The following is a 15,407-nucleotide window of genomic DNA, read 5'->3' as shown; positions in this document are numbered from 1 at the left end:
TTGTTTGGCGCCATTTGCCGTATGGCATGGACGTCCTTCAGTCTCTCCCCCCCTCTTATGGATGCTAGCGTGACGTTGGGGGGTCCGTTGGTTGCTATTCCTTCACTGACAGCTTGCCACTGTGGATTTTTGCACAATTCCATGTTTCTAAACTGTTTTGGCATCTTGCACTACCCACACTATGGCTTATACGGTGCTACATAAGGTATTACCTTCTCACATTACCATTGATTCTTTTCCATCTAATATGTCCTTTATTTCCCCTTTTTTCACTATCAATCTCTTAACCTTGGTGTATTAGGTCCTCACCTTCTTACCAACCTCCATTTCTCTATCTTAGTTACCATCTCACCTACATTTCCTTTGACCACTTTGCCTATGGTGCATATTTATACTAAATACATTTTTCCCCCTCTTTTTATTCAGCCCTAAGGGATTACCACACAACCCTATAATCCACCTTGCTGCCAGAGTTGGGCAAATTCCACGCACCCTATTGCCCCAGCTCCCGGAAAAGACATTCCCCATGCACCATTCCTGTTCCAATTTTTTCTCTTTTATGGTTTACTTTCAATACCCTGGTAGCTCTGTAAGTATGAGGAGGAAAACCTATTTGATTTGCACTTTCCTTTTAGCCTTGTCCCTTTTTTCCTTTTCTTCCTTTACCTACTGGCATAAGAAATCAGCGCAAAAAGGTTGTAACTGATCATAAAAGCAATAACTTGAAAAATAATTACTAATATCAACACTAATCAACACTAATTAAATGGCCCAGTAGAGCGGAAGAGGAGGAACGGCATGCACTTCCTCTTAGTGTGGTTTGCATCTATTAGGGGGGAGGAGAGGGCTGGAACGCATGCCGCTCCTCCTCTTCCGCTCTACTGGGCCATTTAATGCAGGGGATTGACGGCGATTAGCCATGCCCCCTGATGACGACAATCTCTGTTGAAACCGGTAGGGGACCAGCAACGATCGCAGTGTCTGCATCTCCCCAATGCTTATTCGATTCCAGTTAGAAGCAAGATAGCTGAGCAGGATTGATCCTTGATGCCCGAATTGTCTGTTCAAAATGTGAGTGTGTTTTTTGCTCTTTACCTACTAAAGAACATAGTGTAACATACTACACCATGAGGATTTTTCATTTCTCATTTCTATGACATCCGGGTTGTTACCTTTTTCTGTGAGAGGAAATACAATTTAAGATCATTAAGGCTGTAACCTGTTGGAGAAGAACATTTCATCTGTGTATCCATTGGGGGTCATAAGGATTTCCTGTAAGGCGTGCTGAGATCCCTGTAATGGGGATCATTCAACTCTGGTAAGAGGCCACATTTATTGGTGTTTGGTGGAGGCTTTATCTGTTTAATTACCACCTGGTCTACGGGAATTCCTCTTGGACTTGTGCCACTGGTGAAAACTTGTCAGTGGCAGGATCGCATAGGAATAGAGTTGGGTGAGCAGTTCGGGCCGAGCAACCATTTGGCGAACACCCAAATTTGCGGGGTGCTTGGCAGGATGTTTGCCCGCAAAGCGACCCACAATGCACTGCACGCTGCAAAGTGTATCCTAGGGCCCCAATTTGATAAATGTGTACATTAGTGTGTTATTGTGACTCTGAGTGTAGAATATCAGTGTAGTGTTAGTATAGTCTAAATATAGTGAGAGTATAGTGTAGTTTCAGTGTAGTGTATCAGTGTAGTGTGATTATAGTGTGATAGTATATTGTGAGTATAGTGTAGTGTATTGCAGTGTTTAACATAGTATTACATAACATTTAGTGCTGTATACAGTGTTGAATACCCCCTTTGTTTTTTTTTGGTTGCTGCGTTTTTGTTTTGTTTTTTTTGTCCCTTGCCTTTGCCTTTTTTTTAATTGCAAGCTGCAGATTTTCTGGCTGTGATGCTGTTGTTCCCCCTTTTTTATTTATATTTTTTATAGTTTTTACATTTCTGTCAGCGGCAGTTCTCATTTGAAAGTGCACCAAACACCGCTATTCATTGAATAAAGTGCATCCAATTACACATTTCCCAGTATCTACTGAATTTTGGTAATAAGCCCCCCCCTCATCAGCTCTGGGAGGCCAGAAAGAAGAGGCAGATGTTCACATGCAACTATGAGGGGGCCAGCGCCTTACACAAACAAAGGTGGAATTGGTCTGTCCTCAGGCAGGGCACGTTTTTCTTTGTTTAGTGATGTTGTCCGTGCTATCCATCCACAGCATGTAGAAGAGGTGGTGGACTTGCTTACTAAACCATCCTCATCATCTATCACCCAAGCTAAGACTAGTGCGCAGTCCACCACAGCTGCCAGAGTGGTTTTACCTGCTTCCTTATCCACAGCTTCTTGCATAGAGGAGTCAGCTGAATTATTTGAACACACCTTCAGCCACTTGCTTCTTGACGATGCACAGGTATTACTTGATTCTGATGTTGATTCTAAAGTTACTGAAGGGAGGAACATGAGCCTACAGAGAGGTGAGAACACTGATAAACATCAAATTGGCAGTCATGTTCCCCCAGCCGCAGCGTATTGCCAGTGATGATAAGGATGGGGGGGATAATGACGATGAGGTCACTGACATGACTTGGATGACAGATAGTGCAGAGGAGGATAGTGAGGGTGATGCACAACTCCAATGAGGCAGGATGTCCTCCAGAGGCAGCTATCATGTAACAGTAGATAGCAGCCCCCCTATTAGATCAGATTGTGGAGCTGTTATCTCACTGCCCACCTCCCATAGCTGAGCAGCATGAGCCTTTTTTAGCACATGTGCAGCCGATCACACTGTTGAAATTTGCAATCTCTGCCTCAAGCAGATCAAGCGTGGAAAAAAAACACCAGCCATTTGGGTACCACATGCGTGCAAAGGCATTTAACCTCCCACCACACAGCCAATTGGCAAGAGCACCTGAAAGCCACACAAAAGCATCTAAATTTCAGCTTGTCCAAATTGCTGGCTTTACAACTCCTGCCTTTCCATCTGGTGGATTTTTCCCCCTTCCGTGAATTTGCAGAATGTACTTTACCACAATGGCAGGTTCCCAGTCACTAGTCAGCAGCAAGGTCCACATTACTGCTGACACGAGGTCCAGCAAGCATGGTCGGGATGATATATTTACTTCATAGCACACTGAATAACTCTGCTTGCAACTAGAAATGATGCAGGAAAGGGCTCAGTGCTGGAGCTTGTTTTGCTGCCACGTCTCCATACAGCTGGTGGTAATGATGTGAGATCTGTTAGCTCCACCCCTTCCTCCTCCTCCTCGCCCTCCTCTGCTGAATTGTCCTATGAACCACCAGTACCCCCTAAGCAATTAAGGGGGTATTCAACGTGTCAGGCTAAAAGATGCCATGCAGTGCTTAAGCTGGTCTGTCTAGGGGACAGGAGCCACACCAGAGCAGAGATTCTTTCAGCTCTGCAGGCCCAGAGGTGGTTCACACCACAGAAGCTTTAACCAGGAATGGTGGTGTGCGACACCTTCCGTCTGCGTTTCAACAGGGAAAGTTGACACATGTGATATGTTTGGCACATGTCCTCAATTTGGTGGTGCAGTGTTTCTTAAACAGGTACCCAGGTTTGCAAGATCTTCTAAGGCAGGCCAGAAGAGTGTGTAGCCATTTCATTGCTCATTCTCAGCCAGTGTTCAGTTGGCTAAAATTCAGTGGAAATTCCACCTGCTTGAAAACTGCCTGATTTGTGATATGCCCACCAGGTGAAACTCAACTTTGGCAATGCAGCAGAATGCCATCAACAAGTACCTGTGTGAGTTTGGCAAAAGTACAGTCTCAGGGGAGTTCTGCTTTTTTCCCACGCCAATGGCTGCTGATAAAGGATCTATGCACTGTACTGTCACCATTTGACAAGGATGATGAGCCATGAAAATGCATGCATCAGTGACACTATACCTCTTTTGTTCCTGGTGAAGCCCACTCTGCTTGGCATTATGGACAGGGTGAAGAAGAGCAGCGTGAGGAAGAGGTGGACTTCCTTTCCTCTCAAGGCCCGCCTAATGCAGACACCATTCTTGCAATGCCACAGAGCACACAAGAGGAGAGGGAGGAGGAGGATTATGTTCACAATCCAAGATCTGGCACCTGCTAAATAATGATGGCAGAATTAACATGGCCTAAACTGTCCCAAGCTGCTCTGAAAAAATTCTCCTTGGAGAGGAGAGACAAACAAGAATCCACAACGAGGTGTACTAGAGCACTAGCTAGCGCTCTAGTACACCTCATTGCGGATTCTAGGAGGAGGATTCTGTCTGTTTTGGAGGCATTGAAGCAGTGGAAGGCATAAGTCAAACCTTAAGAGATGGTTTTCAGTCCCCAGAAACCTTGGGAGTAGTATGTGGCTGGGAGGAGGCAGTTCCAGATAGTAAAATCCTCAGTGACCCTGAGGACTCTGCTTCTCATGCCTCCACAAACTTGTCATAAGTCATAAGAATAGACCACTGGCCACTACTTGCCCAGTATGCAATTGAGCTACTGGGCTGCCCTGAATCCAGCATGCTTTCTTAACAGGCATTCAGTGCTGTTGGAGGTTTTGTGACAGATAAAAGAGCGTGTCTGTCCACAGACTCCGTTGACCGGCTGACATTTGTCAAAATGAATTAGTCCTGAATTAGCAGCAGCTATCAAGCCCCTGATGCCAAAATCACTATTTAAATGTTTTTGTGATGTGGAATCTCTGGAAGACTGTCAAGGCTGCCAAGCTTTGTTGGTGCAGATTTTATCTTGAAGTACTGTACTTTGTTGGTATAGGTTTTTTGGGCACAATTAAGACCCAACAACCAAATTTCTGCCCCGATTTCACAGGTGCATATAAGTTTGATTTTTTACACAAAGGTAAGTTCTTGCTTTCATCAAATGTACCTCTATAGGGTTACAGTCTAAAGGCACCATCAACACCCAAAGCCTGATTTTCCACACCTTTTTGACAGGTGCATATACTTCTCATTTTTTATAGAAAGGAAAATTCTTGCTTTCTTTTTATCAAGAGTACCTCTAGCCATTTCCTGTTCTTTCTGGTGATGTGTTCTCAGAACATTCCACTGGGAACTTTTTTCTTCTTTTCACTGGTCTTTAGATCAGTGGCAGCTTCAGTGGCACTATGTATTTGCCACTAAACCCAAAACCATTCCATAATGGCTTTACTGGTAAGTCAGTAATGGTGAAACTGAAGTGGGGTATGGAATACATGGGATACCTGGTCTCTGTGGATGGCTACATGAACATGCAGCTCGCCAATACAGAAGAGTATATTGATCGGTTACTTCTATCCAAAGTCTGTGAAAGAGACAGCAGACTTTACCAAAAAAATAGTTAATCTTTGCCTAAGTTGCTATATTTTGGCTTTATCATATAAGGCTTGCTCACTGTGTTGCAAAACTGTATTAACAGTACCTCTATACGGTGTGAAGGCACCACCAACACCCAAAGACCAATTTTTCTGCACCTGTTATTTCCATCCAAAATCTGCCAAAGAGACACCAAAATGTATCCAAAATATCTCTAACCTTGCTCTGAGTGCACTAAATTGTGGCCTCATCATACAGACTGTCTCCCCAAGCCGTTGTTTACAAAATAAAAAAAGCTTGCAGGGAAAATCTATTTAAATGTCTTTTTTTTTCTACACGGTACAAATGTGCCATTTTACAGGCAGACTAAGGGGACCACTCAGGCACTATATTTAAAGGAATTTTTCATTTTTAGCATTTCACTTTAAGCATGAATACAATCACTGCTCATTTAAAAATGATTTTTAAAAAAAAAACATTTTTGAATTGATACATGTCCCCCAGGGCAGTACCTGGGCCCCATACCATTGTTATGGCCAATAACTTGCATATAAGCCTTCAACATGGGCACTTTAGATTTTTCAAGTTCAGGTCCCATAGCCTTTAATAGGGGTTTGGGTCCAAACGTTTGCGTTGTTCGAGAGTTCTGGCGTGAACCGAACCGAGTGTTCAGCCCGACTCTACATAGAAATACACATGCAAGAGGTGAAACATTTTCACCTGTCGCTCCCTTACCTAAAGAGGCCGCATTGCTCTCTCGCCATTGACTTACTGTGAGGAAACATGAATCAGACTGAGACAGAAAATGCAGTGAAATCACACCTTTAATGTAATGGTAGACAATGGTACAGAACAGTTAACATAGTCAAAACATAAGCCAGGGGTCGGAAGCCAAAACGGGAAGTCAGACGAGCCAGTGATCAGGAAACCAGTAATCGGCATGGTCGGAGGCAGAGGAACAAGATCAGGAACCAGAAGGGATGTCAGCCTGGCAAAGTCTTTGACTGGAACACAGCAGAGAAACTCCAGATATGTTGACCAGGCAAAGGCAGGAAATGAATGAACAAGGCAGCTTAAATTGCCAGAAGGGGCTGGCTGTAGGTGAGCCATTGAGGAAGCTATGAAAGCTGACAATAAACCGAAAGCTGAACACCCTGAGCACAGAGAAGAGAAATGCTGCGAGCCCAGGCCTGACACTTACCGTTTATAGCATTTTCAGCAGCTAGGGAACAGCACCTCACTGCCAAAGCTGCTGGCGATAGGATCACAAGTGTGACCTTAGCCTAAAAGCATAACAGCACATAAATAAGGATCATTGATAGGGACTAAAAAGTACTGTTGGTTCCAGTAAACACAACTTGATAATAAAGAAACCAAAAAAGTAGATTGTATTTATGGCATAACTGTTATTATTGTAAGTTTATTATTTCAACCCACTTTTACTGTTTGACATTTGCATCACTTTCCTTTTGGAGACTGCCATTGCCATTTCCAAAAAATACCAGTCGCATACCTGTTATTCTTACCCTCAATTCTTTTATTCACACTTTACTGAACATATTGAAATAGAGAGGGTTTAGAAGCCAGGCATTGCAGCCAGGCAATGCAGCCTCCATACTTCTCCCAGGAAAGGTTTCCTTCAAAGTGGTTGTAAAAGCTCAAGGTCTTTTACCTTCATATATTTTATGCATGAAGGTAAAAAAACCTTCTGTGTGAAGCAGTGCCCCTCCCCTCTTAGGCTCTATTCACATACAGTATCTCACAAAGTGAGTACACCCCTCACATTTTTGTAAATATTTTATTATATCTTTTTATGTGACAACACTAAAGAAATGACATTTTGCTACAATGTAAAGTAGTGAGTGCACAGCTTGTATAACAGTGTAAATTTGCTGCCCCCTCAAAATAACTCAGCACACAACCATTGATGTCTAAACTGCTGGCAACAAAAGAGAGTACACCCCTAAGTGAAAATGTCCAAATTGGGCGCAAAGTGTCAATATTTTGTTTGGCCACCATTATTTTCCAGCACTGCCTTAAACCTCCTAGGTATGGAGTTCACCGGAGCTTCACAGGTTGCCACTGGAATCCTCTTGCACTCCTCCATGACGACATCACAGAACTGGTGGATGTTAGAGACCTTGAGCTCCTCCACCTTCTATTTGAGGATGCCCCACAGATGCTCAATAGGATTTAAGGTCTGGAAACATGCTTGGCCAGTCCATCACCGCTACCCTCAGCTTCTTTAGAAAGGCAGTGGTCGTCTTGAAGGTGTATTTGGGGTCGTTATCATGTTGGAATATTGCCCTGTGGCCCAGTCTCCGAAGGGAGGGGATCATGCTTCAGTATGTCACAGTACATGTTAGCATTCATGGTTCTCTCAATAAACTGTTGCTCCCCAGTGCCGGCAGCACTCATGCAGCCCCCGACCATTACACTCCCACCACCATGCTTGACTGTAGGCAAGACACACTTGTCCTTGTACTCCTTACCTGGTTGCCGCCACACACACGCTTGACATCATCTGAACCAAATAAGTTTATCTTGGTCTCATCAGGCCACAAGATATTGTTCCAGTAATCCATGTCCTTAGTCTGCTTGTCTTCAGCAAACTGGCTTTCTTGTGCATCATCTTTAGAAGAGGCTTCCTTCTGGGACGACAGCCATGCAGACCAATTTGATGCAGTGTGCAGCGTATGGTCTGATCACTGACAGGCTGACCCCCCCACCCCTTCAAACTCTGCAGCAATGCTGGCAGCACTCATACGTCTATTTCCCAAAGACAACCTCTGGATATGACTTTGAGCAAGTGCTCTCAACATCTTTGGTCCACTATGGCGAGGTCTGTTCTGAGTGGAACCTGTCCTGTTAAACCGCTGTATGGTCTTGGCCACCGTGCTGCAGATCAGTTTCAGGGTCTTGGCAATCTTCTTATAGCCTAGACCATCTTTATGTAGAGCAACAATTCTTTTTTTGAGATCCTCAGAGAGTTTTTTGTAATGAGGTGCCACGTTGAACTTCCAGTGACTAGTATGAGAGAGTGATAACAACAAATTTAACAAACCTGCTCTCCATTCACACCTGAGACCTTGTAACACTAATGAGTCACATGACTCTGGTGAAGGAAAATGGCTAATTGGGCCCAATGTTGTCATTTTCACTTAGGGGTGTACTCATTTTTGTTGCCAGCGGTTTAGATATTAATGGCTGTGTTGCGGTATTTTGAGAGGGTAGCAAATTTACACTGTTATACAAGCTGTACACCCACTACTTTACATTGTAGCAAAGTGTCATTTCTTCAGTGTTGTCACATGAAAAGATATCATAAAATATTTACAAAAATGTGAGGGGTGTACTCACTTTTGTGAGATACTGTATATGCGAATTGGATGCCTTTTGAACTGCAACCAATTCACATGACATGTAAACCAAACTGGCTTTCTATGGAGCTGGTTCACATATCTGCGGTGCAGCTGCACTGTGAATTCACTGGGTGCATTTTCTGAGCACTGCAGTGCAGTTCAGATGCAAATTTTCAGCGCATTGCCCTTTATGGGAATGCATCTGAATTGCACATGTCATCGGTTTTGAACATGAATTTGAGAAAAAAGACTGTGTGGGGGTCCCCTCCCAATCCATACCAGGTTCTTATCCAAGCATGCAGCCTGTCAGGCCAGGAAAGGGAGGGGACAAGCGAGTGCCCCCTCCTGAACTAAACCAGACCTCATGTCCCCAACATGTGTGGGTGCTTTGGGGCAGGGGGGCTCTGCCCCCCAAAGCACATTGTCCACATGTTGTTGGGGACAAGGACCTCTTCCTCACAACCCTGGCCAGTGGTTGTGGGGGTCTGTGGGCAGCTTATCGGAGTCTGGAAGCCCCTTTGGAAGATCCTGGCCTCCCCCTATGTGAATAAGTATGTGGTACATTGTACCCCTATTCATTTGCCCAAAAAAGTGTCAAAAAGAAAAAAACAAATAAAAACACAGAGACAGTTTGCTATGGGGGCATTCAGCAGGAGGGAAGGGCCAGGATGGTAACTGGAGAAGAGGAGGATCAGGGCTTCTCTGTGCAAAACCACTGCCCAAGTCAGGTAGGTGTAACATGTTTGTTTTTTTTTAATCCGCCTTTAATATCGTTTTGAAGGATAACTGTACATTTTGTACTGTTATATTTGTTTTGCTCCCTCTCCCCTCACTGACTTCAAGGTGTTATAAATACCTGTTTGCTCCATCAAGCTCTTACCTGTATGGTCTGCTGGGCCACCACTACAAAAACTTTCCCGACTGGGCTCTGTTCTCCACATGCATGTATAAAAAAGGGGATTCACTCCAGAGATAAAACGATAATTCTCCCACTCTGGGCACCGGTCCTCGGGAAGGATGTGCTGGAACTGGAGAGAGTCCTAGAGAAGGGCAACAAAGATAATTAGGGGAACGGAGGACTTCAGCTACAGTATGAGGAAAGAATACAAGCATTGAACTTATTCTCTCTGGAGAAGAGACGCCTTGAGAGGGGATATGATATCAATATACAAATACCGTACTGGTGACTCTAGCATAGGGAACAAACTTTTCAGTGAAAGGGAATTTAAAAAGACACGTGGCCATTCACTAAAATTAGAAGAGAAGTGGTTTAACCTTAAACTACGTAAAAGGGTTCTTTACCGTCAAAGCGGTAAGGATGTGGAATTCTCTTCCACAAGCAGTGGTATCAGCAGGGAGCATTGATAGTCTCAAAAAATTAGATGGGCACCTTAACGACCACAACATACAGGAGTATACGATGTACTATTAACAGCACACACACATACTCAACATAGGTTGAACTGGATGGACTGGTGTCAACCTCACTAACTATGAAACTATGTAACTATGAGGACATTGGTGGGAGAACAAGCTATCCAGGAGACTTCTGGAGGGGCAGATGTTCCTACCAGCTCCCACAGAAATGATCTCAGAGATGCTGGGACATATAATTATAATACCTGGAAGGACATTTAAAGGGTAATTGAACAAAAAGTCCCAGTTATCCTTTAAACTATACATTTTATTGGCATAAAACCATAGCATAAAGGAATAATCCCTATACTGTATATGTTTTATTTAAAAAATATACACTTACACAAAGCAGTTCAGTTAGTGATATATATCAGAAAAATGAAGTCTAAACGAAAAAAGAAGAGTACTATAATATAAGAGATAAATCACGATTGCTTGGGCAGCAGTGCTAGACAGCTTTCATGAAAAAAAAGCTCAGATGTCTTTTGAATTAAACAGTACATGAATCTATCCATGATCCATCATATGCCAACTAAAGCTAAATGCTTAAAGAACAAGCCAGCTTGAATTCTGCTTTTTTTTCTCTGTATGTATGTGCTGCCTCATTTTCTGGGTGGCTTTATTAAAATTGTAATCTTTAATATAACAGTAGAACAGTTATATTGTTTCTTGGCAATAGCTTCCAATTTGTCAAAGATTCCATGTGGCGCTTAGTAGAGTTGGAGGTCCCCCCTCCCAAGCATTGACAGAATATAATGCTCATTTTTTCTAGGGGGAATCTAGAACAGATCACTTACAGTACCTCAATCCATGGTCCCACAGTCTTCCTCCCTGCCATTTCTGGTTGTGACAACAGTTACCCTAAAGCCTTCTTCTTGCCAATATCTGACCAGTTGTGTCATTCCCCTCTTGTTGATGCCATTGTGTACTAAGCAGCCACTGCTTATCCTTCATTGTACGTAATGATGTAGAGGGCTGGCCCTTCTGGCATAGAACAGGACTGGAGCACCGGCTAATGCAGAACTGTGGATTTAAGTTAGTATTCCTCTATATTAGATCCCTCCTAGACAAAACAAGCTTTTTGTTCTGCATATGCTGGTGGAGAAAGGGAACACATATTAAAGCTCTATTCACACCTGTGTGTTGTATACATATTTTAGGTGCGATGAAATAAAAGAATCCTGTTTGCTGCATCTTTGATGAAAATGCACATTAGATAGGGGTTAAAGGTAACACACGTAAAGCACATGTAAAATGGAGCTAAAACAGAATGCACCAAAACACGGTTGTGAACCAGCCCTTCATTTTTTGGGGGTCAGCCTGGAGTTCTGCTTTAAATGAGAGAACATTGCATTTGGAACATACAGTATGAGCACTATGTGCTATTGTGTGAGTAGCTCTTTGGTTTATCTATCTATAATTATAGCAAATGTCAATGTCTTTGTGGTCAGCCCAGTGAATCCACATATATCAATCAGTTAAAAGCAGTATTAAACACACACATTTATTATATTGTAGCTTATCCATTTTTAGAGGTGGTGGTCGCATTCGTTTTCTTTTTTAGGCTTTTTTCATTCATGTTCACCTGGTGATTCGATCAGTAAGTCTGTTGTTTTTCACTCTATTTTCACAGACCAAACTTCCCAGCAAAAGTGGAAGATAGAGGGTTGAAACAAACCATTTAACACTGACAGGGATGTTTACAATATTCAGCTTTTCTTCTATTGTGAAAAACCTTTACCCCAAAGGGAAAAAAAGCTGTTTCTGCAACTGCTTATAAAGTGTTAGCTAGAGTACTGCTTTGATTTGTTTGTCAGGTTCATTTAAAATCTAGTAGCTCATCTAAAGCTGGCCATACATTATACAATTGTTCTTGTTCAATTCCCATATATTTACCTTCAATTATGAAGTGCAAGGGCCTGGCTGACTGCATTAAATTGAAAGTGTTAAGGTTTGACCTTATATTTTATGGTTTTGATAAATCTAAAGGAAAACTTAGAACAACTAAACAAGAAAATTGTATAATGTATGGCCAGCCTAACACTACCCTCTCTCCAGACTGACAATGCTGCTGTCCAAAGATGTCTCCATTGCTCCTCCAGTAGAATGGAGACACCCTAAAGCCCGGTACACACGATCAGATTATCGAGCGATCTGTCGTCCGTTTTTTGTGGCATGCTAGTCTGATGTGGAAAGTGAAGAGGTTATTTCCATATGAATTTTCCCGTACGACAGAATTCTACTTCAGAAGTGATGTCATGTGTTGGATTGTGTTCTTTCGTCTCTGAGCATGCCTAGTCTTGCTCTTAAGATTTTTTTCAGTCGAAATCTGTACTAATGAGACGAAAATTGGACGTTGTATTACGCACGACAAAAATTTTATAGCCTGCACATCAGGATTTTGTCAGCCGAAAAGTCGGAGTTGGCTGTCGAAAGCACCATACTAACAATCTGAAAATCGGCAGATCGGTCATCGGATGAATTTTCCCTACATATTTTCTTATCGTGTGTACGGGCCTTAAGGCTCAGTTCACACCTATGCATTTTTTATTTATTTTTGCAGAAAGGCACTATAGTCTATTCATCATGGTTTCCTATGGGACACGTTCACATCTATGCTTTTTTCAGCCGCTGTGCTTTTGGAAAGGGTCAGGGGCTTTTTAAAAAAGCGAAATGGTGCCTTTTTGGTTCAATAGACTTCAATGGCAAAGCTGCAGAAAGGCATGTAGTGCCTTTTTGCTGCAATTTCGCTGCAGTTTGCGTTTTTCAATCCACCCAACAACAAATTGGCCAAAAAAAGGCAGAAAATTTTCAAAATGCATTAAAAAATGTGCAAAAAATTCATCAAAAACGCATGTGCAAAAATGCACCGCAAAAAGCACTACAGAAACGGATCAAAAGCAAACTGTTGTGAACTAAGCCTAGGACAGGAAGTGTGTTACAGGACAGATCACCAGGGAAATAATGCCTAAAAAAATGAATGCAGCCTCCACATCTAATGATTGGTAAGTTGGTTTTAATACAACTTTAAGGCAACTTTGTGACAAGCTTTCATTCAGCATCTGTTGGCAAATACAACTGATTGCATCAATGCGACCTACCACCAAGCTATTTTAGAGTGGTTACATAAGAGTTAAATTCTGGAATGCAGACAGAGAGCAAAGGAGTAGTTGATCTTTCCCACATTACTGACAAATGACTAACCATGCCTTGTTCTACCATTGATAGTGGCAGGGTTTTGCTTCCCCATGTCAGAGTCTCAGGCAAGGACAACAGTGAGCAGCACAATAGTGATATCACCAAATCCCATGCCAAATCACCAGCAGTCACAGGGTCAGTGCCTTAGACCACTTATTGTAAATAGACTACTCTGACGTTTTAGGTACAGGAGTGCCTAGGCACACTAACAAACCAGGAAGTGCACTGCCCTTCTTTTCGGGAGGAATTCAAAACAAAAGGTGGACCTGTCAGGGTATGGATTGGGAACAATTAAAATTTCTAGATTCCAATAAAATCCTGCAACATAGCATATCTTTGCTTTTTTAATTCAGGCTGAAAATTACAGAATTGCCTAGTGGAAGACCAGCGTGTTTCCATTTGCAAATGATAACCTGTTATTGTAGAAAAAAAATGTATATTGTGTATCTACAGTATTTAATAAATAGTTATAAATATAATAACAGACATTATTTTCATACTCTATATTCACTAATGGAAGTTTGAGAGGTTTTTAATTGTACGTTTAATATAAAAATATATATTTATACAGCTGTTTGGTCCTCAAATCAAGGTTATATAATATCATGTGCACTAGAATAGCACAGTATCCACATGACTCTATGCGGTGGTACTTTTGACCTCTCTCTCTAATTAACTGCTCAGACCTGGGTAAATAAGCTGAGACCTGTAAATCTGCAATATAAATAACAAGTGTGTTTGTTTCAAGGAGGAAAAAAAATGAAGGAGCATGAACTCATGTCTCTCTGTCTGCTCCACATATATTGATTTCTCATGTACATTGTCGCAAATGAAAAATAGTAAGTCAGAGCTATGTTTCGCTGATGTTCAGAGAAACATGATGGCAGGAGACCGGAACAGATGCAACAAATATATCAGTAAGAACAAGCTGAACGCCCCACACCATGTAACCATGGTACCATGTAAAGTGTATTACTGAACTTCAATGCAATATTCAGCCTTTCCTTGAAACTCTGCTAGATTTTCAATGCACTTGCTTCTTAGAGGTTTTTAGTTTAATACATTATATTGTATATAACAAAATACAACTTATATTGTATATAGCAAAATGCAAGTGACCTCCATAGATAAACAATAACAAAAGGTGTTGAAAGAGTCTATTGCCAGATCTTTCCCCATAGTGTCCCGTATAATTAAAATAAAGATCAACATTTCTAGATTGTATCAAACCTAGCCTGATGAGCAATAATTTTCTAGATGTTACAAACAAGAAACTGTACTAAGTCAAACTGATATTTAAAAAAATACAGAAAGAAGAACAAAAGTGGAGATGTTTGCCCATAGTAGCCAGATGATACATTCTTGCATGTGTTTGGAGGAGCTCCTGGTACATAATTTCATCTCACTTGATGGACTTTTTAAAACTATAGCCAAAGCATTTCAGGGAAAAAAAAGCCTCCCTTTTTTCAGGGCTTGAGCAGTCAATGTTAAAAATAATCACAACAGAATTTACTAAGGGACCTGTATTATAGCCTCCTGATGGCACTAAAGGCAGCACTCACTTTGTCCCTCTCAGGGAAGTATCAGCCTAGGATCAGAACTAGGTCCACTCTCACTATATTTTAATCTACAGAACTGCTTTTCTGCTATTGATCTGCCTTACCTTAACCACTTGATGACCGCCTACCGCAGATTTACTGTGGCAGACGGCCGCTCCTGGGCAAACCGACGTAGTACTACGTCGCTCGCTCAGGAGACTCTAGGGGGCAAGCGCGCGCCGCCGGGGGCGCACATCCCCTGCTCATCAGCTGGGGAGTCAGTGCGGGTGTCAGGCAGCTCCGATGGCCGCCGGCCACTCGCAATCTCCCCCCCGCTGAGAGAGAAGGACAGACGGCTGTTGTAAACACAGCCGTCTGTCCTTCTCCCTGAAGTGATCACAGAGGCTATGTGATCCTGCTATATAAGATCACATGTCCCTGTGATGATCTCACAAGCCACGCCCCTCCACAGTTAGAATCACTCCCCTAGGCTTACATTTACCCCTTGATCACTAATAGTATTAACCCCTTCCCTGCCAGTGGCATTATTACAGTAACAGTGCATATTTTTAGCACTGATTACTGTAGTAATGTCA

At 42.4% G+C, this 15,407-nt stretch overlaps 1 protein-coding gene across 1 annotated transcript; it reads left to right on the top strand.

Moving 5' to 3' along the window:
* Positions 1-5,110: 5,110 nt before the first annotated feature.
* LOC309550497 (small nuclear ribonucleoprotein F-like) lies at positions 5,111-5,326 on the top strand (the record flags this gene model as incomplete). Its single annotated transcript, XM_082250865.1, has 1 exon — positions 5,111-5,326. The coding sequence occupies one exon, from the start codon at positions 5,111-5,113 to the stop codon at positions 5,324-5,326; it is 216 nt and encodes a 71-aa protein (XP_082106991.1).
* Between the last annotated feature and the right edge of the window lie 10,081 nt (positions 5,327-15,407).

This window comes from Pelophylax lessonae, assembly GCF_965119305.1.
Source record: "Pelophylax lessonae genome assembly, chromosome: 3".
NCBI lineage: Eukaryota > Metazoa > Chordata > Amphibia > Anura > Ranidae > Pelophylax > Pelophylax lessonae.
Note: the sequence above shows the minus strand (reverse complement) of the source record. Positions and strands in the feature narration are given on the sequence as shown.